Here is a 26,271-nt window from a genome sequence, read left to right as displayed (position 1 = left end):
GAGAGACGGTGTGTGCATACAATGTGTATACTTGCAGATACAGGTCCACCACCTTGGTCCAGAGTCATAAAGTCATGGAGACATACAGCGTGGAAACAGACGTTTCAGCCCAACTTGCCCACCCTGACCAACATGTCCAATCTACACTAGTCCCACCTCCGCCTGCCTGCTTTTGGATGATATCCGTCGAAACCTACCCTATCCATGCACGTGTCTCTGTTTCTTAAAAGTTGTGATAGTACCCCCCCCCCCCCCTCTCTAAACCTACGTCCTCAGGTTCCCAATTCTCCTACTCTGGGAAAAAGACCCTGTATCCCCTCATGATCGTATACACCTCTATAAGATCCTTATATATCGTCCTATGCTCCAAGGAATAAAGCCCCAGCCTGCTCCACCTCTCCTTATAGCTCACTCCTTGACATATTACCTGTTTACCAGACTACCAGAGGTCATGGTTGCTGGATACTGAGAAACCGGCCCGCAAAGTATGCCTCGGATATCGGCCATGGGAATGGATTCTCCGGAGTTCCAGAGCCCTGGCTGATGGGACAAATTCAACCCTCCGATCGGCCACGGAGGTTCCAACGAGGTCAGAATCGGCCGCCTCATCCAGCCTGGGTGCTACATTTTCGGGGGAACTTCGTTTGGGAATCCAAGTGCGCGATCGTAATTTTATCCAGATAAAAAGAGCTGCCGGACCACCAGTCGTGGGAAAATTGGTGGTGGTCCTGTATCGTATGTGTATTTTTATGGCAAGGCAAGTATGCGTGTGTGCATTCATAGTGCAACTGCATACATAGAGATGTTTAGTTTAGAGATACAGCGCGGAAACAGGCCCTGCAGCCCACCGAGCCCGTGCTGACCAGCGATCCCCGCACATTAACACTATCCTGCACACTGCGGACAATTTACAATTTTATCAAAGTCAATGAACCTACAAATCAGCATTCTTTGGAGTGTGGGAGGAAACCGGAGCTCCTGGAGAAAACCCACGCAGGTCACGGGGAGAATGTACAAACTCTGTACAGACAGCACCTGTGTTTAGGATCAAACCCTTGTCTCGGACTGTAAAGCAGCAATTCTACTGCTGCGGCACCTGGCCACCCCAAATTCATAGCTTATGCTTTATGTATTCATGCTTTAATGTGTATTGTGCAGGCGTGAGTATTTATGCACATATATTTACAGGTAGGCATGTAGACCTGCATGTATTACATTGCTGTGTGTGCATGCACCTGCTGGGCTTACCAGCATTGGAGAGCTTGAACAAAGAGGAGAGATTGAATAGGTTGGGAATTGTTTTCTGAAGTCTAGAAGACTGAGTGATGACCATGCAGAGATGCATTAAATCATGAGGTGAATAGTTTAGGTAAATGAGCACAGGCTTTATTCCCCGGGGCAGGGGAGTTTAAAAAATAGGGGACATAGATTTAAAGTGAGAGGGGAAAGATTCAAAGGCGACTTGAGGAAGAGCAGGTTTTTCATGCAGAGGGTGGTGGTTATGTGGAACAAGCTGCCAGAGAAGGAGTTAGAAGCAAATACAATGATCATTTTTGAAGATATTTCCACAGGTACACGCACTGTCCTAGAGCAAGGAAACAGGCCCTTCGGCCCTACTCGTCCAAGTCACCCGTCGCCAGTAGCGGACTGGGTCTAAAAATATTCGTTGCCAGGAGATAAAGGTGGCCCCACTTCATCAGGGGCCCACTTGATATAGGGGGCCCACTTCATCAAGGGCCCACTTGCCATCGGGCCAAGCTGACACCCTGGCCAGTCCCGCCACTGCCCGTCGCTACGATGGGGCAGCGGTAGAGTTGCTGCCTCATGGGGCCAGAGATCCAGGTTCGATCCTGACTATGGGTGCTGTCTATATGGAGTTTGTACGTTCTCCCCGTGACTGCATGGGATTTCCCCCGGTGCTCCAGTTTCCTCCCACACTCCAAAGACGTACAAGTTTGCAGGCTAACTTGGCTTCAGTAAAAATTGTAAAATTGTCCCTAATGCAAAGGATAGTGCTAACGCAGGGGTGATCGCTGGTCGGCGCGGACTCGTTGGGCCAAAGGAACTGTTTCCACACTGTATCTCTGAACTAAACTAAAATCCAAGTTGGTCCCAATTGACTCGTATGACTTCAAATCTTTCCTATTCATGTACCTGTGCTTTAAAATATCTTTAAAATGTTGTTATACTACCTGTCTCTAACACCTCTTCCGGCAAAGCGTTACGTCAACATACCTCCCACTGTGTGGAAAATGTGCCCCACAGATTCCTATTATACCTCTCACTATGTGGCCTCTGTTTTTGTTTCCCTTATCCTGGAAAAAAACAAAACTCATTAAAGTGGCGGAGGGTCTGAAGAAGGGTTTCAACCTGAAATGTTGCCTGTCCATTCCCACCTCTGATGCTATCTGACCAGTTGAGTTACTTCAGCATCTCATCCAAGACCACACACCTCGAGTGGCTCAGTGGCGCAGCTAGTGGAGCTGTTACCTCACAGTGTCAGTGACCCGGGTTCGATTCTGACTCTGGGCCTGCCGGTGTGGAGATTTCACGTCCTCCCTGCGACCGTGTGGGTTTCCCTCAGGTGCAGTGGTTTCCTCCCACATTCCAAAGTTTTAATTTAGTTTAGTTTAGAGATATAGTGTGGAAATGGGCCCACCCTTCAGCCCACCGAGTCCATGCCAACAAACGATCACTCGTTCACTAGTTCTATCCTACACACACTTGGAACAATTTAACAAAAGCCAATTAACCTACAAAACTGCACACCTTTGGAGTGTGGGAGGAAACCGGAGCACCCGCACAAAACCCATGTAGTCCCAGGGAGAACGTACAAAGTCCGTACAGATCAAACTCGAGTCTCTTGCGCTGTAAGGCAGAAACTCTACCGTTGCATCACTGTGCCACAGTGCTGCACTGCTAGGTTAATTGGCCTCTGTAAAATTGGCCCAAGTGTGTGGGGAGTGAATGAGAAAGTGGAATAACACTACAACTAGTGCGAACGGGTGATCAATGGACAGCGTGGACCCTTTATAAAACTGAACAGTAAATTGCTTCTGACAGTCACAGCTGGCCTTGCTCCTCATTTTGTTTGCCATTCTTCCTCTACCTAATTACATTGTTTAGTGAAAATTACTGCCCGCTTCTGGGTCTTTGACCGCAGCCCCCCTCCACCAACCTTCCTGATGAAATCCCCAGATGTTGCAGACAAGTAATTGTCTGTGAGTCTCTCCTTGTGATTTGAAATCAATGAATGCTATGATTAACTCGCCTCATCCCTCTCCCCTCCCCATCTCCAGCCCTCCGCCTGGTACATTCAGCTGAGGCAGCTGCTGCTGCTGCCGCGGCAGGCAGGCAGATCAAAGGGTTGCTGCAAAGGGGTGGCAGTGTGCTGGCCAAGTCATTAGCGGCCTGTCGCTCCCACTCAGCCAAGGGGACGGGTGCTGTCGGCTCCAATGCTCGTCACCGGATGAGAGGGAGCTACGTTCAGCGGCATCTGGAGCCTCGCTCGCACCGTTTAGTTTAGTTTTCGAGATGCAGCGCGGAAACAGGTCATTCTGCCCACCGAGCCCCAGCGCGGACCGGTGTTCACCCTCTCCCCCCACGTCCCCGTATGCCAGCACTATCCCACACACACCAGGGACAATTTACAATCTTTACCAAAGCTCATTAATCTACAAGCCTGCATGTCTTTGGAGTGTGGGAGGAACCCGGAGCACCCGGAGAAAACCCATGAGGTCACGGGGAGAACGTGCAAACTCCGTACAGACAGCGCCCGCAGTCAGGATCGAACCCGGGTCTCTAGCGATGTAAGGCGACAACTCTACCGCTGCGCCACCGTGCCGCCCCATAGTCAGAAGCTATTCTTCCCCCTCCTATTCCAGGGCATTGTAGAAGGAACGATGCACTATCCAGGGGGGCAACATACTATCCAAGGGCAATGCAGAGGGAGGGCTACACTGAGAGGGCAATGCAGACGCAACAGTGCACTGTGTGACTTGGCCAGCACACAGTGCAGTGTGCTGGCCAAGTCTGAGGGACATGCAGAGAGAGCTCAGGACTATCCAGGGGCAAGTTAGAGGGAGCAATACAGAGGGGAGCACCATTGACTCTATGGTCAATCTCTGACTTCCCTCCTTTCCTGGATCTCTCAGTCTTTATCTCAGGAGAGAGGCAAGCTACGAGCATCCATGACTATCCTGTCAGCTCCCACATTTTGCTAGACTGCTCTTTATCCCTCCCAATCTCCTGTACAGTCCCTATTCTGCTCTCTCAGTTCTTCTGTCTACGACGTACAGAGATATAGTGGGAAGGTTTGGTTGAAGTTTTGGATCAGGGCCCTTCTTCCTGATGGAGGGTCCTGACCGGAAATGTCGCCCATCGTTGTTCCCCAGAGATGCTGCCTGACCCGTTGAGGTCACTTTAGTAGTTCAATAGCACTTCAGTATAAAACAGCATCTGCAGTTCTTTGTTTCTACATAGTGAAAAGGTTTGTTTTGCATTCCATCCAGGCATATAATACCACACATGAATAGTCAAGCCATGTTTTCGTACGCAGGTAGTGCAAAAAGGGAAAGGAATTTGGAGTATTGTGAGCAGTTCTGGTCGCCCCATTACAGGAAAGATGTGGAGGCTTTGGGGAAAGTGCAGGGGACGTTTACCAGAGTGATGCCTGGTCTCAGCTACTGGAAGAGATTGGATAGACTTGGATTGTTTTCTCTGGAATTTCGGAGGAGACTTGATAGAAGTATATAAAATTATGAGAGGTATAGAGAGGGTGGACAGTCAGAACCTTTTTCCCAGGGTGGAAAGGTCCAGCACTGGAGGGCACAGTTATAAGTTGAGAGGAGGAATGCTTAAAGAAGATGTGCGGGGCCAGATTTTTACACAGTGAGTAGTGGGTTGCATTGCAGGGGTGGTGGTGGTGGAAGCAGAATCAATAGTGGTGTTTAAGAGACTTTTAGATAGACATAAAGGGCATGTCCCACTTAGGCGATTTTTCCAGCGACTGTTAAGTCGTAGCAGGTTGCTGAAAAACCGGCGACTGGAATGGCGACTGTCAGAGTGGAACACACACATACACACATCGCATCCTTCACCAGCCCGTTATGCAGGCGGGGGACAGGGCAAGCAAGGGGACCTCTGTCCGAGTGAAATTCACACGGTGCAAAGCCAATGTGATACAGACACACACCACGATGAATAGGAATGTTGGCGCTATAATTAAGACAGAGAAAGCACAGTTTCCGGGAAGGGTCACTTAAGTCCTTTAAAAGAGGGGGGGAGAAGGAGTGGAGACAACTTTTAAGAAGCCAGAGATACACGGCTGTGAAGCTCGGCGGACATTTTACATTACCGGTCGGTTATCCTTGGTTCTGAAAACTACTGCTTACGTTTTTTTTCCCAATGAGCCAATGAGATTCACAAGTCGGCACCGGATACAACCTACGAGAACCTATGATGACCTTCGACCTCCTGGCAACCCACTACCACTGCACCTACGGCATGAGAATTCTTGCTACTCTCCATGGCGGCTTCATTGGTTGCCACTAATTTTTCAACATGTTAAAACATTAGCGGGAACCAGAATGAAGCCGCGATTAGTTCCGAGAATGCGGGAACTACTCACGACCATGAAGGCGACTCCCCGGCAACCATCCGTGAACATGTGGCGAACATGTGGCGAACGCATCGTTTCCTGTAGTCGCCTAAAAAGTCGCCTAAGTGGGACAGGCCCATAAGGAAGTGCAGGGAATAGAGGAATGAGGATCATGCACAGGCAGATGAGATCAGTTTAACCTGTTATCATGTTCAGCATGCACATTGTGGGCCAAAGGACACGTTTCTGTGCTGTACTGTTTTATGTTTTATGTGCTATGAAACAGTGTGCAGAATATTAGAGTGAAAGTGTAGGTAGGAACTGCAGATGATGTTTTAAACCAAAGACACAAAAATCTGGAGTAACTCAGCGGGACAGCCAGCATCTCTGGAGAGAAGGAATGGGTGATGTTTCGGATCAAGACTCTTCTTCAGACGAGTTAGGGAAATGAGAGATATAGACAATGATGTAGAGAGATAAAGAACAATGAATGAAAGATATGCACTAAAGTAACAATGATAAAGGAAACAAGCCATTGTTCCCTGTTTGTTGGGTGAAAACGAGAAGCCAGTGCGACTTGGGAGGAATGAGGGAATGCAGGGGCTACTTGAAGGTAGAGAAATCAATATTCATACCATTGGGTTATAAGCTGCCCATGCGAAATATGAGATGCTGTTCCTCCAATTTGCGTTGAGTCTCACTCTGACAATAGAGGAGGCCTAGGACAGAAAGGTCAGTGTGGGAATGGGAAGGAGAATGAAAGTGTTTAGCAACCGGGAGATCAGGTTGGGGGTTCAGGTGACTGACAAAGGTGCTCAGGTGTATTTTTTTGCATGTCATTCATTCATTGTTCTTTATGTCACTAGATCATCATTGATATCTCTCTTTCCCCTTTTCCCTGACTATTCTGAAGTAGGGTCTCGACCCGAGACGTTACCCATTCCTTCTCTTCAGAGATACTGCCTGTCCCGCTTTTTGTGTCTATTATAGCAAAAGTGCCTGGATATGTGTGATGGGAATAGATAGGGGGAAATCTGGACGATATCAGTTCATTGAACATGTGCACGATTAAACAATGGATCTGCCATGGACTGGGACACTGTGTAGCAAGAGGTGTGGAGTGAAGACCTCGTGAGGAGATGAAGTCCATCACCATCTGAGTGACTATGTCCAGATGTTTGATGGTCGGAGGTATGAGGAGATGTCTGAGAGTGGACGTCAGCACCACCCTTCCGTCAGTGGATTTGATACCAATCTCCATGCCCTGGGGTAATGAGAAGGAAGATGCATTTACTTATTTAGTCCAGAGATACAGTTTGGAAACAGGCCCTTCGTCCCACTGAGTCCATGCCAACCCCCCGTTCTCACTAGTTCTATGTCACTTTTTTTTTTGCTTATTATGGATTTTACAGATTACAATGTTACATGTGAGAGACAAGACTTTGCCTTCCATCACAGTGAGGAGAGGTTTGGAGATTCACTGTGATGGATGTTTATGTAAATTGTGTTCATTGTGTGTCTAGCTTTTTTCATGTTTGTATGACTGCAGAAACTTAATTTCATTTGAACTTAGGTTCAAATGGCCATAAACGGTATTCTATTCTATTCTATATCTGTTGTGATGTTGCGAGTAAGAATTTTGTTCCGTTTCGGGACATATGACAATAAATCACTCTTGACTCTTGACTCTATGACCATTCACATCCTTTGTCTTCATTGGCTTTCTGTTCAGCGTGGCTTCTTAGCCCTGGAATGGAAGGATGAACACCCTGCATTCAGCATCACCTTTCTCTTTCAGATCCCCTGTTATGGCTGGAGGTCTTTTTGCCGTGGACCAGCGGTGGTTCTGGGAGCTGGGTGGCTATGACCCAGGGCTGGAGATCTGGGGAGGGGAGCAATACGAGATATCGTTCAAGGTAAGTTAATGTGGACATTACTGTAAGCTCCAAGCTTTGATGCTAGTGAGGGAGAGTGAGCAAGACAGAATTAAAGGGCGCTCTTTTAGAAAGGAGGTGAGGAGGAACTTCTTTAGTCAGAGGGTAGTTAATCTGTGGAACTCATTGCCACAGAGGGCTGTGGAGGCCAAGTCAGTGGATATTTTTAAGGCAGAGATAGACAAGTTCTTGATGAGAACGAGTGTCAAGGGTTATGGGGAGAAGGCAGGAAAACAGGATATGGGGGCGGAGTAGTCACGATGGGCCGAATGGCCTAATTCCATTCCTATAACTTGTGACCTTCTGTGAATGGGGGGAGGAACATGATCATAATCATGTGAGGAATAGATCGGGTAGATGCACAGAGTCCCTTGCCCAGAGTAGGTGAATCGAGTACCAGAGGGCATAGGTTTAAGGTGAAGGAGGAAAGATTTAATAAGAATCTGAGGGGTAGCTTTTTACACATGAAGGATGGTGGGTGTATGGAACAAGCTGGCAGAGGAGGTAGTTGGGGCTGGGACAACTCCAATTTTTAAGGAACAGTTAGACTGGTACATGGATAGGGCAAGTTTGGAGGGATATGGACCAAACGCAGGCAGGTGGGACTAGTGTAGCTGGGACATGTTGGCCGGTGTAGGCAAGTTGGGCTGAAGGGCCTGTTTCCACACTGTATTACTCTGACTATTAGCATTACTACCTTTTAAGTGTTGTTATTCTTTAGAAAAGCGTTCTAATGTGGATTTGTTTTAAAAGACAGAGTGCTGGTGACTCAGCGGGTCAGGCAGCGTTTCTGGAGGTCACAGACAGCAGAGTTGTGGGTCGGGACTGATTGTAGTAGGGGACGAGAATGGGGGAAGAGAGGTTGGGCTGAGCAAGCGACTCTGATCCATATTATGTTCTTACCTGACTACAGCATTGGTCGTGTAATGCTTATGTTACTAGCCTAATAATTCAAGCAGAAAATAGGAACTACAGATGTTGGTGTACAAAAAAAGACACAAAGTGTTGGAGTAACTCAGCGGCTCAGGCAGGATCCCTGGAGAACATGGGATGAGAGGGAGCAACTTTTTCACACAGAGGGTGGTGGGTATAAGGAATGAGTACCAAAGGAAGTTATCGCGGCAGGTACAATAACACCATTTAAAAGACATTTGGACAGGTACATGATTAGAAAAGGGCTTGGATGGAATTTGGGCCAAATAGAGGCAAATCAGTATGAATCCACAGGATGGTCGGCATAGACAAGTTGGATTGAAGGACCCGTGTCCACACTGTATAGCTCTCTGATTCCAATAGCTATTCATTCTCGCAAAAGGCCAGCAGCAAAGCGCTCGCTGTATGCTCTGTTTCGACGTGAAAAGCTCAAAGCCCAGTTGACTCGGGAATATATCGGGTGTCGTCAAATAGATATTTATTGCATCTGTCAAAGGCTCAACTGTTGGAGACTTCATTATCCTATTCTGCTGTAATCAGTCACTTGCTGCTCCGTAATTATTATGCAGGGCACTACCTCCCTGTTTAGTGTCTAAGGGGAACCATGGTAACAGCAGAGAGAGTTCAGAAGGTAAATTGCCTCGGTTTTTCTTTTGCTCAGGAACAGAGTCTGCTCGTGTCACCAGGGCTTCCATCTTAGGCATTCCTGTCATTTGTCTTGTTAAAGATAGTGACCTCGGCCATCTGCTTGTGCTTATTAAAATAATGGAGGCTGATAGGTACACCATTCCTTCAAGTCTGGAACGGTTTGCAGCCCATTACCATCAGGATGTGTGACAGCAGATGAAGGTCAGTGTGAAATGAACAGTGACTATCATCGTGGCTGACAAGATTCGCCAGACCTTGTGACACCATTAGCTGATGACAAGAATCACATCAAGAACATTTGTCAAACTAACACTAGAGAAAATTGGGATGGAATCTCCATGTCCTGAGGAAATAAGAAGGAAGAGGTATTCATTTAGGACCCAGGTTCGATCCTGACTACGGGTGCTGTCTGTCCGTTGTTTATACGTTCTCCGTGTCACCGCGTGGGTTTTCTCGGGATATTCTGGTTCCGTCCCACATCCCAAAGATGTACAGGTTTGTTGGGTGTGTAGGAAGGACCTGCAGGTGCTGGTTTATACTGAGGATCGACATTAAATGCAGGAGTAGCTCAGTGGGTCAGGCAGCATCTCTGGAGAAAAGGAATAGGTGACGTTTTGAGTCAAGACCCTCCTTTGGACTGAGAGTGAAGGGAGAGGAAAACAAGAGATAAAAAGGTTCGGACCAAATCAGAGCCAGAAAAGGTGGAGCCCACAATGGTCCATTGTTGGCTACGGAAGAGGTGATAATGAAGGGATTTTACTGAAGGGATACAAACAGTGAAACTAGCAGGATAACTGGGGTGGGGGAGGGATGGAGAAAGAGGGAACGGAATGGTTACTTGAAATTAGAGAAATCAAATATTTGGGTTGTAAGCTGCTGAAAGGAGATATGAGTTTAGTTTAGAGGCACGGCGTGTAAAAGTAAACAGATTATTTGTCCCATCGAGCACAGACCAACCACCCCTTCACACTGGTTCTACATTAAAGCTTACGGGGAGAAGACAGGAGAATGGGGTTGAGAGGGGAAGATCGATCAGCCATGATTGAATGGCGGAGTAGACTGAATGGGCCAAATGGCCTAATTCTGCTCCTATGACCTATGAACTTGTGAACATCCCACATACACATCCCACACATGAGGGGCAATTTACAGAACTCAATTAACCTACAAACCTGCATGTCTTTGGAATGCGGGAAGAAACCGGAGCACCCAGAGAAAACGTTGTCACAGGGAGAACATACAAACTCCACACAGACAGCACCAGTAGTACAATACAATACAATACCGTTTATTTGTCATTTGAACCTCGTCAAGTCAAGTCAAGTCAAGTTTATTTGTCACATACACATACGAGATGTGCAGTGAAATGAAAGTGGCAATGCTCGCGGAACAACAAAACAACCAAACAAATTATAAACACAATCATAACACACATATTATTTTACATAATAAATAATAGAAGGAAAAACGTTCTGTACAGTTAGTCCCTGGTGAGAAAGGCGTTTACAGTCCGAATTGCCTCTGGGAAGAAACTCCTTCTCAACCTCTCCGTTCTCACTGCATGGCAACGGAGGCGTTTGCCTGACCGTAGCGGCTGGAACAGTCCGTTGCAGGGGTGGAAGAGGTCTCTCATGATTTTGTTTGCTCTGGAGTTGCACCTCCTGTTGTATAGTTCCTGCAGGGGGGTGAGTGAAGTTCCCATAGTGCGTTCGGCCGAATGAACTTCACATGAAGTTCAAACGAAATTTGGTTTCTGCAGTCATACAAGAAAAGAACCAAGACACACACCAACACAATTTATACAAACATCCATCACAGTGAATCTCCTCCTCACTGTGATGGAAGGCAAAGTCTTGTCTCTCCCCTGCTCTCCATTCCTCTCCTGAAGTCAAAGTCAAAGCCCCCGGCGGGCGCTAGCAAGTCCCACGGCCACTTAAAGCCGCGCCGGGTGATGTAAGGCCCTGCTCCGGGTCCCGATGTTGGAGCCCCCGGCGAGCGCTAGCAAGCGCGGCCATTTAAAGCCGCGCCGGGTGATGTAAGGCCCCGCTCCAGGTCACTTTCAAACTCGCAATTCGGGCGGGAGAAGTCGCCGTTGCCGGTGCCCCGCAAAGCAGTCTCCCACCGGGGACCCGCGAGCTCCCGGTGCCACCATCCACCGGAGTCGGGTCGCAACTCTCCACGCTCCGAAGCCGGCCAGCTCCACGATGGTAGGTCCTCAGCTACCATCGTGGGCTCCGTGACTTGAGCTGTCGTTCCAGTTGGGAGCCGCTCCACGGTGCTAGGCCCCAACGGCAACGGAGACCCGACAGGGAAAACGTCGGGTCCCCGTACAGGGAAGAGATCTCTAAAACGTTGCCCCCCCCCCCCCCCCCCCCCCCCCCCCCCCCCCCCCCCCCCCCCCCCCCCCCCCACACATACACAGTCAAAAACCCACCACAAACTATACACTCAACAGGACAATAAAATAAAAAAAGACAGACGGACTGCAGAAGCCGCTGCAACGTCGGTCGTGCCGCCCAGTCCGGATCGAACCTGAGTCTCTGTCGCTGGAAGGCAGCAAATCTATCAATGTGCCACCAGTTGAAGTTCAAATGTATTATTATGTGTGGAGAGGATCAAGTACAATGAATAATCTTGCTAGTAGCAGCATCACAGTCACACAGACTCAGACAATCACACAACAAAGCACATGTAAAGTACACATACAATTCAGAAAGAAAAAAAAGTTTAAAAACATGACAGTAGTGCAAAAACATAATGAGAAACAAAAGGCAAGAGCATTTACATTATACCACGAAGAAGTGAGCTGACCAAAAAAAAAGTATTTAAAAAACTGGAGACGTTGAAAACTTGAAATAAAACAGAAAATGCTGGAGATGCTCGGCAGGTCGACTAACATTTGTGGAGAGAGACCATCAGGTTTAATGTTTCAGACATGAGTTTTCGACAGATCAAATAGCTACAGCCTTTGAATGAACTGTGTAATATGTATATGATTCACCTCTCTACTCTCTCCTTATTTTCTATAGGTTTGGATGTGCGGGGGACACATGTACGACGCGCCTTGCTCCCGAGTTGGCCACATCTACAGGAAGTACGTCCCCTATAAAGTCCCCTCCGGCACCAGCTTGGCAAGAGTGAGTAACTCAGATATTCCCTTTCTCTTTGGTTACTGTTCAATGAAGAGTGGCCTTGAATCAGAAGCCGAATACTCAGTAGTGAAAGGCCTGGATGGAGTGGATGTGGAGAGGGTGTTTCCCCCATTCGTAGAGTCTAGGACCAGAGGGCACAGCCTCAGGATAAAAGGACATACATTTAGAAAAGAGGTGATGAGGAATTTATTTAGTGGTGGTGAATCTGTGGAATTCGTTGCCTCAGACGGCTGTGGAGGCCAAGTCATTATTTAAGGCGGTTTGACAGGTTTTTGATTAGGAAGGGTGTCAAAGGAGAAGGCAGGAGAATGGGATTGAGAGGGAAAGATAGATCGGCCATGATTGAATGGTGGGGTAGATTCGATGGGCCAAATGGTCTAATTCTGCTCCTATGACTTATGAGAAGCTGATCTACGGAAACAATGTGCTTGATTTCAATGTAACCTTCCTCACCTCCACCAAAGCTGAAATCAATGCGAGCGAGATGGTGGGCCGGAGATAAAATAAGTACGTTACCTTGTCCTCACCTCCATTCCATCACTTAACCAAATCCCATGTAAAACTTAGACGGTGGAAGATGCAGTTTCAAACAGTATCTAATTAGTACGGTTACTTGTTGATAACTCGACCGTGTTACAAACATTGATGGTTAGCCAGGTGGCCAGGGAGGGGGTACCAGGGGTAGAGGTCAAGTTGTGAACCTGAGACAGGTATTCCTAAACTGTAGAAACACGGAACTGCAGGTGCTGGTTTATACCAAGGATAGACACAAAATGCCAGAGTAACTCAACGGGTTAAGCAGCATCTCTGGAGAAAAACGATGGGTGACGTTTGGAGTCGGGACCCTTCTTCAGACTGAAAGTAGGGAGTGGAGGGGAAAGGTGAGGAGCTGAAGGTGAGAAAGGACCAATCAAGGCCGCCTCGTATGACCTCAGGCAGGGTGGTGCCTGGTAGGTCCATTGTTGGCTAGGGAAGGTGTAACCTCAAGAGAAACAATGTGGAGAACTGTGGAACTGGTAAAAACGACTTTGGTGGAGGAAGAGGGCAAGAGGGGTAGGGACGGAGGGTGAGATAACGTTACTTAAAATTAGAGAATTCAGTGTTCATACTGCTGGGTTGTAAGCTGCCCAAGTGAAATATGAGGTGCTGTTCCTCCAATTTGCATGTGGCCTCACTCTGGCAATGGAGGATGCCCAGGACAGAAAGGTCAGTCTTGGAGTGGGAAGGGGAATTGAAATGGTTGGCTGCCGAGAGATCCCGTAGCCCAAGGTGGGCCAAGCATAAGTGTTCAGTGAAACGGTGGCCGAGTCTATACTTGGTCTTGCCGATGTACTTTGGCCCACAATATCTATTCCAAACATGATGCCAAGACTAATTTGTATCTGTCTTCAACCTATCCTTGTCTGCACTGGTCTATGTTCTATATTCTATGCCACTCTATTCTATGTTCCCTCGGTGTGGGATATTTAATAATTGTTTCAATGAAGAATATGTGTATGCTACGTATCCAAAATGTATGCTGATGGCTCAGTGGAGATAAGTTTAGAGTGTATGCAGCAAAAAATCTTGAGGAATTGCCAAGGCTGGTGTTTGAGGTATTTTCAATGAACCTCACATGACAAGGAGGCATAAGTGAGTGTTAGTGGATAGAACAGAATAGTTGAATTCTGATAAAGACAGAAAATAACTCGCAGCCTTTTCTTTTCTCATCTCTGGCCTTTGTCCATCCATCTGCCAATCAACCCCCCTCCCCTCCACCCTCACCTGCATCCACCTATCACTTGTAGAAACAAGGAACTGCAGATGTTGGTTTACACCAAAGGACACAATGAGCTGGAGTAACTCAGCCGGTCAGGCAGCATCTCTGAGGAACATGGATAGATAACATTTTTTGGCGAGACAGTTGTTCAGACAGATGTTCAAGACATCATGGATAGGGACAGGTTTAGAGGGATGGGCCAAATGCAGGCAGGTGGGACATGTAGATGGGACAGATTGGCCAGGGTGGGCAAGTTGGGCCGAAGGGCCTGTTTCCATGCAGCAAGACTTTATGACTCTATGACATCAGTCTGAAGGACCTGAAACGTCACCTATCCATGTTCTCCAGAGAAGCTGCCAGATCTGCTGAATTACTCAAGCACTTGTGTCCTCTCCATTTATCACTTGCCAGGCACTATCCCGCCCCCTTCTCTCTTTTCCATCTTTCCTACTACAATCAGTCTGAAGAAGGCACCTAACCCGAAACATCCCCTATTCATGTTCTTCAGAGACGGGACCTGACCCCGTATTATCACATCTTCCACAGTCATCAATGGACCATTGTGGGCTCCGCATTTCCTTGGTGATCGGTGCCGGCTCTGATTTGTTCTGAACCTTTTCATACTCTAGTTTCCCTCTCTCCCGACTCTCAGTCTGAAGAAGGGTCTTGTCATGAAACGTCACCTGTTCCTTTTCTCCAGAGATGCTGGCTGAGCCGCTGAGTTACTCCAGTATTTTGTGTCTATCTTCAGTGTGAACCAGCATCCGCAGTTCCTTCCTACACAAACATGAGAGTGAGTCCCATGTTTAAAAGCTCCTGTAGCAACCAAAGATCCTGTAGCGAGCAAGGATCTTTGGTAGCAACTGTATTCCAAGCATATCTGTCTGTGCTGCTGGTAAAGGTGTGACTAAAATTATTCTGTTGTGCTTCAAGCAACTAGCAGTCTATCCACCAGAGAACACGTTAATGTTAATTGCAAATGATGTGATCTCTTCAGTACAACAAGCCTGCATTAACATTAAACAGAGAAGTCATCATTTGTACGTACTGAAATTTAAAATGACAAAACACATCTCCCTCATACCATTCATCTATTGTCCAGAAATACCATCTGCGGAATTTTCTCCATTAATTTACAAGATAAAAGCATTAAGTGTAAACTCAGCAATTGCAGCCTATTCTGAATTAAACTTGAATTATGGTGGAGAGCTGCCTTCTTGAATTACTGAATTGCTACCGCCAGAAGTACTCACATAGAACGTTTGAGTTCCGGGATTCAGGCCCAGTGATGAACGATCGGCAATGTATTTCCAGGCATTGATAGTACGTGACATGGAGGGGAACCACGGGTGGTGGTGTGGCTTAGTTCACTTAAAACATAGAAACATAGAAAATAGGTGCAGGAGTAGGCCATTCGGCTCCTCAAGCCTGCACCACCATTTGATATGATCATCCACCCTGTTCCTGCCTTCTCCCCATATCCCTTGTTAGCCCTAAAAGCTATATCTAACTCTAGAAAACATCCAGTGAATTGGCCTCCACTGCCTTCTGTGGCAGAGAATTCCACAGATTCACAACTCTCTAGGTGAAAACGTTTTTCCTCAACTCGGTCCTAAATAGCCCACCCCTTATTCTTAACCTGTGACCCCTGGTTCTGGACTTCCCCAACATCGGGAAAATGTTTCCTCCATCTAGCCTGTCCAATCCCTTAATAATTTTATATGTTTCTATAAGATATCCTCTCATCCTTCTAAATTCCAGCGAATACAAGCCCAGTCAACCCATTTAGTTTAAAGATACAGCTTGGAAACAGATCCTTCGGCCCACCAAGTCCACACCACGCAACAATCGCCAGTACACTAGTTCTTTGTTATCCCATTTTCGCCATTCTACACACTGGGGCAGTTTACAGAAGCCACTTAACCTGCAAACCTGGAATGTAGGAGGGATCTGGATTACCAGGATAAAACTACACGGTCACAGTCGCTTTAGACTTTAGAGATACAGTGCAGAAACAGGCCCTACGATCAGGCTCTGACCAGCGATCACCCATACATTAGTTCTAACTACACACATAGGGACAATTTTACAGAGTGTACAAGCCAGTGATTCGAACAAAGTGGCGGCACAGTACCAGAGATCCGGATTTGAACGTGACCCCGGGTCGGGGGAAGATCCCCCTGCCACGGGTACCGTGTAATCCCGTGCTTACTGCTCCATGGTCGGATAGTCGGCGACTAAACTATCTCCCCCACCAAAAATAAGACCTGTCAAAAGTCGGATGAGCTCCTAGCGAGCCAACGGCCATCCACATTTCAGTAGAAGTTGTGATCACTGTCGTACATAGCATTGTAAGGCCCGTTGATGTTTACAACGATGATGATAACGTTAGGTGCTGTCTGTGTGAATTTGCACATTCTCCCTGTGACTGCGTGGGTTTCCTCCGGGTGCTCCGGTTTCCTCCCACATCCCACAACCCAAAGACGTGCGGGTTTGTAGGTTAATTGGCCCTCTGTAAATTTCCCTTTGTCTGCAGGGAAAGTTGGATAACATAGAACTAGTGTGAACGGCAGATTGTTGGTCAGCATGGACTTGGTGGGCCAAGGGGCCTGTTTCCATGCTGTGACTCTCTAAACTAATCAGTTGAAACTAAACAAACTAGACTGTGCTGGGTTAAAATTAGAGCTAGTGATTCTTGCACAGAGTAACACGGGCTTAAAGGTGTAGTGGTGCCATAGAGTGTCAATGTACCAGTACAGCCTTGTACAGCAGACAGTAACGTGAATGTTTCAGCTCCCACTGTCATGTTAAGGCTACGAGTGAATTGAACATTTTTATGCTGAGACTGATACATTTTCTTGCTGGCAAAAATATCAAGGGACGTGGAGCTAAGGCAGCAGCCGGAGTTAAGATACAGATGAACCTTAATCTAATTGAATTGCAGAACAGGCTCAAGGCAACAAATGGCTTCCTTCTGCTCCTATGTTCAAACAACTCAGAATGTCGGAGGATAAAGGATATGAAACCTCCGATTATCCAATCTCTCAGATTGGCCTTGGGAGCAATAATCAGGCTCTGGTTTAATTCGATTGAGAGTTAAACCACTTCTCTCATGACACTTTCATTTGCTCTACACTTTATAGTCAATGAAGCACATTTCTAAATACATTCACAATTATAATGTTGAAGGCTGTGTCTGCAAAGTCAGGCTTAACAACATAGCAAAATGATATGTGCCTAGTATGTGGTTTGGGAAGTAAATCTTGACCAGTGCTCAGCAGTTAATACTCCTGTACAAAATACAACATAGGCCCTGTTGAATCTTTAGACTTTAGAGGTACAGCGTGGAAACAGGCCCTTTGGCCCACCGAGACCGCGCCTACCAGTGACCACCCGTACACTAGAACAACCTGCACACTTAGAACAATTTACAATCATGTATTGTCTTTCCACTGACATGTTAGCAAGCAACAAACGTTCCCAGAGGTGTGAGACATAGAGATATACAGCATGGAATCAGGCCCTTTGGGCCAATGCTTCTATGCCATTGGAACTAGCCCCATCTGAGCTAGTTCCAATTGCCCATGTTTGGCCCACGTCCCCCTGTCTAAACCTGTCCTAGCCATATCCCATGTCATCTTTCAGTTGACTAAGCCATTCCTTACTCAGGATTGCAACTGAACCTCCTGAAGCCAATTGTGTGTAGGAAGGAACTGCAGATGCTGGTTTAAAACAAAGATAGACACACAAAGCTGGAGCAACTCAGCCGGACAGGCAGCATCTCTGCAGATAAGGACTGGGTGACGTTTTGGGTCAAGACCTTTCGTCAGACGATTAGTTCAGCTCTCCCACCTGTTGGCCCTAGCGCTTTCTCCCTGCCAATGTAACCTTTTTATTCAGATGCAGTCCCAACAGATTGTATTTGTGCTTGGATATTTTCCTCCTTGAAATCCCTGCAGGTCCTGTTGCTGATCGACAGTTCCATGTGTTGCTTAATTCATCGTGTTAAGTGAAAGGTCGGGCTGACATTTCCGTTTGAGATGAGCTGGCTGTTTCTTATCCATCTATTTCCTCTTCTGTCAAAGTAAAGTAAATCTTCCTACAGCAATGCATTCCAATTCTCAAGGAGACATCTTATAGAGGTGTATAAATCTTATGGACGTGTATAAGATCGTGAGGGGAATAGGTAGGATAGTTGCACAGTCTTAGAATCAAGAACCAGAAGACATAGGATTTAGGTGAAGGGGTAAAGATCTAATACGAACCTGAGGAGCATCTATTTCACACAGACACACACACAGGGTGGTGGGTATATGAAATGAGCTGCCGGAGGAGGTAGTTGAGGCAGAAACGATACCAACATTCAAAAGACATTGGTGTAGGAAAGAACTACAGATGCTGGTTTAAATCGAAGGAAGACACAAAATGCTGGAGTAACTCATCGGCGAGACCAAGCGCAGGCTCGGCGATCGTTTCGCTGAACACCTCCGCTCAGTCCGCCTTAACCTACTTGATCACCCGGTTGCTCAGCACTTCAACCCCCCCTCCCATTCCCAATCTGACCTTTCTGTCCTGGGCCTCCTCCATTGTCAGAGTGAGGCCCAGTACAAATTGGAGGAACAGCACCTCATATTTTGCTTGGGTAGCTTACACCCCACCGGTATGAACATTCTCTAACTTCAAATAACCCTTGCTTTCCCTCTCTCTCCATCCCCTCCCCTTCCCAGTTCTCCCACCAGTCTCACTGTCTCCGACTACATTCCATCTCTGTCCTGCCCACTCCCCTGACATCAGTCAGAAGAAGGGTCTCGACCCGAAACGCCATCCATTCCTTCTTTCCAGAGATGCTGCCTGTCTCGCTGAGTTACTCCAGCATTTTGACTCTACCTTTAAAAGACATTGGGCCAGGTACATGGATGAGAAAAATTAATGGATCAAAGGTTTATTGTTTATGGGCCAAATGTGGGCAGGTGGGACTAGCGCAGTTGAGGCACATTGGTCAGCTTGGGCAAGCTGGGCTGAAGGGCCTGTTTCCGTGCTGTAAATTAAAGCAGCCATAAAGGTTAACTTGCTCTTAGGAGGAATGATCAGAAATTGAAATCTTAAATGAATATTAAATCAGCCAACAACTCTGGAGATGTGAGTAACAGGGTAATTTTTGTCAGCCATAAATGTAAAGTTCTGTTCACCCCTCTGCCGGGACTGACTGTCTTAAACACACTCCATCTTCCCTACCTAATCCTTGCCCTTTCCTCACAGGGTACTTCAGCATCAAGAGCATGCACTTAAAACTAAATATGCATCTAATGTATCTTCTGAACAAGTAATCCAGACCCAGAGCTATTTATAGGGAAAGTTTAGAGGAATATGGGTCAAACACAGGCAAATGGGTCATGTTCAGGTAGACGGCTTGGTCAGCATTTATGAGGTAGGGCTGAAGGGCCTGTGCTTGTGCTGTACAGGCCTATGACTATGATAGTACAGCACTTACTAGAGCTGATTCTTGAGACTGGAGTTCAAACTCTCCAGGGCTGCACGGTAATTCAAATTCAACTAGTTAAAAAAACCTAGATTTGAAAAGCTAATATCAGTAACAATTGACAGTAAAAGAACCAGATTTTAACAATCTGGATTAATCGCAGACATTCAGGTAAGGAAAATGCCCTCATTATCTACTTTAAAGATTTGAGTATGAAAATCTAGGCTGAATCTCCAGGGAACACTGAGGAAGTGCTGTTCTATCACAGTCATAGGCTTGTAAAGCACAGACACATGCCCTTCGGCCCAACTCATCAATGCTAACCAAGATGCATAACCAAACTAGTCCCGTTTGGCCCATATTTGTTCTAAGCCTTTCCCATCCAAATACCTGCACAAATCTATTTTAGTACTACTTCCTCTGGCAGCTCGATCCATGCACTCACATCCCTCTATCTGAAATACTTACACCTCAGGTCCCCCTTAAATCATTTGCATCTCACCTTAAAACCTTCCCTCTGGTTTTAGACTCCCCTTCCTTGGGACAATGTCTGTGAACATCTACCTTATTTATTCTCCTCGTGGTTGTACAAACCTCCACAAGGCACCATTACTCCAGGGAAAACAGTCGATTTTAGTTTAGGTTAGAGATACAGCGAGGAAGCAACACAATGAGTCCGCGCCGACCAACGATTGCCCATGCAATAGTTCTATGTTATCCCACACACTAGGGGCATCCTACACACTAGGGACAATTTACAGAACCCAATTATCCTACAAACCTGCGCGTCTTTGGAATGTGGAAGGAAACCGGAGCACCCAGAGAAAACCCACACGGTCACAGGAAAATATACAAACTCCATATAGACAGCACCCGTAGTCAGGATTGAACCCGGGTCTCTGCTGCTGTTAGGCAGCAACTCTACCACTGCACCACTAGGCCGCCTCTAGACTGCCCGCTGCAGTCTCTCCTTATATCTTAAATCCTGCACCCTCTCTAGCTTAATCACACCCTTCCGATAGTAAGACAACCAGAATTGCACACAACACTCCAATATAATTGGAGTCTGAAGAAGAGTCTGAAGAAGGGTTTCGGCCCGAAACGTTGCCTATTTCCTTCGCTCCATAGATGCTGCTGCACCTGCTGAGTTTCTCCAGCTTTTCTGTGTAACTCCAATATAATTAGTGTCCTCGCTGTCAAATCCGGATGATTTAATTCATTTTTCAGGTGAACAGGATGAAATCAAAGCCCATCAGTTCCCAATAGCTAGTCAGTGGTAAATGACCCGAGTTAGTTTAACTGTCCACCTTATCCAACTTCCATCAGGCAGGTTAAGTTAATAAAAGCCTCCACCCCAATATAGGGGCAGCACAGTGGTGCAACTGGTAGACCTGCTGCTTCATAATTCCAGAGACCCAGGTTCAATCCGGATCTCGGATGCTGTCTGTGTGGACTTTACCGTTCTCCCTGTGAACGCGTGGGTTTCCTCTGGATGCTCTGGTTTCCTCCCATGTCCCAAGGGTGTGCAAGTTTGTAGGTCTTCTGTAAATTATCCCTAGTGTGTAGGGAGTGGTTAAGAAAGTAGGATAACATAGAACTAGTGTGGAGAAAAAAAACACAGTGCTGGAGTAACTCAGCGGGTCAGGTAGCATCCCTGGAGAACATTGATATGTGATGTTTTGGTTCGAGAACCTTCTGCAGATGTGAGACATCACAAATCTATGTTGTTCAGAGATGCTGCCTGACCTGCTGAGTTATTCCAGCATTTTGTGTCTATCTTTTGTATAAGCCAGCATCTGCAGTTCATTTTTATTTTATTCTATCTACCCACATCCCTCTAAACCATTCTTGCCCATGTACCTGTCCAAATGTCTATTAGATGTTGTTATAACACATGGCTCAACTACCCTCCTCTGACAGCTTGTTGTATATCAGTGGTCCATTCCCCCACCGATGCTGCCTGACCCGCCGAGTTACTCCAGCACTCTGTGTTTTGCTCAAGATTCCAGCTTCTGCAGTTCCTTGTGTCTGCTTGCGACAAGGACAGCCTTGCCATTGGCCACAGGGTGTGCTCTGGGAAGGTGAGAACGTGTTGCAGCATCCTTTCTCAAGCAGTTTATCTCTGAGCAAGTTTCCTTTGACCCCTGCGATGTAATTGAGTTGAAACTACAAGACATGAAGTCAGCATTACCATTCACATCACTCAATGCCCTGAATGCCTGCATTATGTAGATTACTTTCTTCACGTTCGTTTCATGAATGGCATCCAACGGAGCGTGCCCAGATTAATTTTGAACACCTTCAGTCCCATGCTCTGCCGAATCTTCATCATTTTGATAGGAATTCAATTAATGGCCTTTTCATTTACATGACAACTCTGATTTGTGTCTTGCAGTTGTTAGCAGTGGGATCTGCACTTAGAAACCTGCTCTTGAATTGACGTGAAGTGACAGAATAAGTCCCTTAGTAGTTACTGATGGCATGAATGTTGAATTCTCCCAGTTTTGCTAGCCCTTGCTGTCTCCTCCCCTTCCTTAACCCTCGAGCTGTCTCCTCCCATCCCCCCACCCTTGGGCTCCTCCTCCTCCCTTTCTCCTTCCTTCACGCACGCCCCCCACCCCCCATCAGTCTGAAGAAGGGTTTCGGCCCGAAACGTCGCCTATTTCCTTCGCTCCATAGATGCTGCTGCACCCGCTGAGCTTCTCCAGAATTTTTGTGTACCTTCGATCTTCCAGCATCTGCAGTTCCTTCTTGAACACAGAATAAGTCCCTTAGTAGTTTGTCAATTGGCGATTACCATGAGAGCGGCACGGTGGCGCAGTGGTATGGTTGCTGCCTTAGAGCACCAGAGACCCGGGTTCAATACTGACTACGGGTGTTGTCTGTATGGAGTTTGTTTGTTTTCCCTGTGATCGACTATGTTCTATGTTCGAAGATAGACACAAAAAGCTGGAGTAACTCAGCGGATCAGACAGCATCTCTGGAGAAAAAGAATAGGTGGCGATTTGGGTCGCGATCCTTCTTCAGACTGAACAGTTAAAACACAGACCAGAGGAACAGATCCTTCAGCCCAACCATATGTAATTCAACCGTGATGCTGATCTAACTAAGCCCATCTCCCTCAACATGGTCCATATCCCCGTCCCTTCATGTATCTGCTTCTGCTTCTGCCACCTCTCCTGATAGCAAATTTCAGGAGCCTAACACTCTCTGTAAAAATATTCATAAGTTCATAGTTCATAGGTTTTTGGAGCAGAATTAGATCATTCGGCCCATCAAGTTTACGCCACCATTCAATCATGGGTGATCTATCTTTCCCTCAATCCCATTCTCCTGCCTTATCCCCATAACCCCTGACACCTTGCCCCACATATCTCCTTTCAACTTTTCCCTTCTTACCTTAAACATCTAGTATTTGGTGTTTCTATCCCTGGGACCAAGACCCAGAAGATCCACCATATCAAAGCATCTCATAGCTTTTATATATTTCTATCGGATAAATCCTCAGACTCCAAAGCTCCAGAGAAAAGAATCCAAATTTGTCCAACCTCCCCTTAGAGCTAATACACCTGATCCAGGTGATCTCCTGGTGATCTCTCCCACAGCCTCTCCAAAGCTTCCACAGCCTTCCTTATCCATGGCAACCAAAACTGCACTGATCCCGAGAATGATTGTCCTTTTGATGGCACTGGACCTGTACTCGCTGGAGTTTACAAGGATGAGCGGGTACTTCATTGAAACTTACCGAATAGAAACATAGAAACATAGAAAATAGGTGCAGGAGTAGGCCATTCGGCCCTTCGAGCCTGCACCGCCATGATCATAGCTGATCATCCAACTCAGAATAGTGACATCCCTCTACCACTACCCTGTATCTTCTATGATAAAACCAATTTTGGATCCTATTTATCAACTCACTATGAATGGCATGTGACTTAATCTTCTGGACCAGCCTACAATGAGGGACCTTGCTGAATGCTTGGTTGAAATCCATGTGCACAACATACACTGTTATAGGCAATAGGCGCAGGAATAAGCCATTTGGCCCTTTGAGCCAGCACCGCCATTCAATGTGATCATGGCTGATCATTCACAATCAGTACCCTGTTCCTGCCTTCTCTCCATATTCCTTGACTCCGCTATCTTTAAGAGCTCTATCTAACTCTCTCTTGAAAGCATCCAGAGAATTGGCCTCCACTGCCTTCTGAGGCGGAGAATTCCACAGATTCACAACTCTCTGGGAGACCCTCATCAATAATCTTCCTCAAAACCTCAATCAAATTTGTGAGATAGGACCTCCCCATTATAAAACCATGCTGACTATCTCGAATAAATCCATGGTTTTCTAATTACGAGTAAATCCTGTCCCAGGTTGATAAGTAATTGGCTTGGCATCATGTTTGGCACAAACATTGTGGGCCGAAGGGCCTGTTCCTGAGCTGTACTGTTCTATGCTTGATGCTCTAGGAAACTTCTCCAATAATTCCCCTCCTAAATACTGACCAGAGCACCAGGATTAATCTTCTGTTGCTTTTTGGAATAATGCCATTGAGAAGAAGAAGCTGTTATCAGGCAACCAAACCGTCCTCTCACCAGCTAGAGTGCGGTCCTGATCTAACATCTGCCTCATTGGAGACCTTCAAACTATCTTTAATTGGACTTTACTGGAGTTTGCACTAATTATTATTCATATTTTTCCAGTACCTGGTCACCGTGCACCACATAACTCATGTATAGTCTTGGCACTGACTGGATAGAACGCAAAAAAGAAGCTTTTCACAGTACTACATGTGATAATGATAAACTAAACTAAACTGAAATAAACTAAACTAAACTAACTCAAGCCAAACCAAACTAAACTAAACTAAAGGGCAGTGCTTCATTTCTGAGCTTCATCAAAATGACGATATCCTTTGACAATGGAGCAATCCCTCATTAGACTTTGGCATGTTTGCTCAACTTTATGGGCTTGAGTCCAGCTGGTGGGTGGAACCGCCAGAGATAGCTGAACAATATTTATCTTAATAATAGCAAACAGCTTTAAAGACACTGTTTCCCAGGCAGACCACTGGAGGACGATACATCACCTTTACTAAAACTGTAACTGGAGGAGTAGAAGTACGGAAACTACACAGGTCCACATGGTGAATTCCAGGAGGGATTAGCTGCCGTTGGCTGAGCTTCAGTTTGGTTTAGTTTACTTTACTGTCACGTGTACTGATGTGCAGTGCAAAGCTTTTGTTTGTATCCTATCCAGTCAGCAGAAAGACTATGCATGATTACAATCGTGCTGTCCGCAGTGTACAGATACAGGATAAAGGGAATAACAGTTAGTGCAAGATGAAGTCCAGTAAGGTCCGATTAAAGATAGTCCGAGGTGGGAGATTGCAACCTTCACGTGGTTCGCCCTGCTTCAACGAATGCAATCAACTTGGCGTGCACAATCAAATAAGATCAAATAGAACAAGTTATCCTACAACTTTAGGCTGTGCACGCCATATGCAAGAAGAAGAAGAAAGATAGTCCGAGGGTCTCCAATGAGATAGATGGTAGGTCAGGACTGCTCTCTAGTTGGTGATAGGATGATTCGGTTGCCTGATAACAACTGGGGAAAAAACTGCATCTGGAGTTGTGTGTTTTCACACTTCTGTACCCCTTGCCTGATGGGAGAGGGGAGAAGAGGGAGTGCCAAGGGTTAGACTCGTCCTTGATTATGATGGTGGTCTTGCCGAGGCAGTGTGAAGTGTAGGCGGAGTCCATGGAAGGGAGGTTGGTTTGAGTAATGGTGTGGGCTGCGTCCACGCTTCTCTGCAATTTCTTGTGGTGTTGGATGGAGCTACCCGCATTCATTATTCGCAGACAAGGAATCATGTTGCTCATTGCCACGCACCGTTTGCACTCATGGGTCTACCAGCCTGACTCCCACTTTGCTAACACAGACTGCAGTGAGTGCAAATGCTGGACAAGGGCAAAGCCTTTCACTGAGACTTGTACTGGGTAAGAGAACAGCTGTCTTACATTAAGGTTTAAACAGATTGTAATTAGGTGTAAATTATTCAGCACAACTTATAGACTTTGACTTTCTTTAGTTGTGTGGGAGTATTAATGCCACCACCATCCTTGGTAAAAGAGTTGCACATTTATTTTGCTTGTCTAAAGACACAAGAAACTACAGATGCTGGAATCTTGAGCAAAGGACAATGTGCTGGAAGAACTCAATGGGTCAGATAGCATCTGTAGAGGAAATGGATGGGTGACATTGCTTTAGACTTTAGAGATACAGTGTGAAAATTGGTCCTTCGGGCCCACCGAGTCCGCACCAACCAGCGATCACCCCATACACGAGGTCTATCCAACACACTAGGGACAATTTACAGAAGCCAATTAATCTGCAGGTCTTTGGAGTGCGGGAGAAAACAGGAGCACCCGGAGACAGCCCACGCAGTCATAGGAAGAACGTACAAACTCCATACAGACACTAACCATGGTCAAGATTGAACTTGGATCACAGGCAGCAACTATACTGCCGTGCAACTGTGCCACTTGTTGCGGGCCGGGGCCTTTCTTCAGTCGGAAGAAGAGTCCCACCCTCAAATATTGTCTGTCCATTTCTCTCCACAGATGACTCGTGGAGTTCTTCCAGCAGTTTGTTCTTTGTATTTTGTATGTCTATGTCGGCAGGAACTGGTGTGGATGAGCATGAATGAGGTGCAGATGCCAACTGACCTTCGGTAAAGAAAAGTATGGTGTAGGCAAACATGTACTTC

The 26,271-nt window shown here is 46.5% G+C and overlaps 1 protein-coding gene across 2 annotated transcripts in view; it reads left to right on the top strand.

Annotated features, from left to right (window-relative positions):
- The window catches only part of galntl6 (polypeptide N-acetylgalactosaminyltransferase like 6), a 799,191-nt gene that overhangs the window by 723,531 nt on the left and 49,389 nt on the right, over window positions 1–26,271 (top strand). For both annotated transcript variants that reach the window (XM_055632320.1, XM_055632321.1), the window contains 2 exons: window positions 7,398–7,515; window positions 12,144–12,251. In XM_055632320.1, coding sequence (XP_055488295.1) covers window positions 7,398–7,515; window positions 12,144–12,251 — 226 coding nt within the window. The remainder of the gene's footprint in view (window positions 1–7,397; window positions 7,516–12,143; window positions 12,252–26,271) is intronic.

This window comes from Leucoraja erinacea, chromosome 3, assembly GCF_028641065.1.
Source record: "Leucoraja erinacea ecotype New England chromosome 3, Leri_hhj_1, whole genome shotgun sequence".
Lineage (NCBI taxonomy): Eukaryota > Metazoa > Chordata > Chondrichthyes > Rajiformes > Rajidae > Leucoraja > Leucoraja erinaceus.
This window is presented reverse-complemented; position numbering and strand designations above follow the sequence as displayed.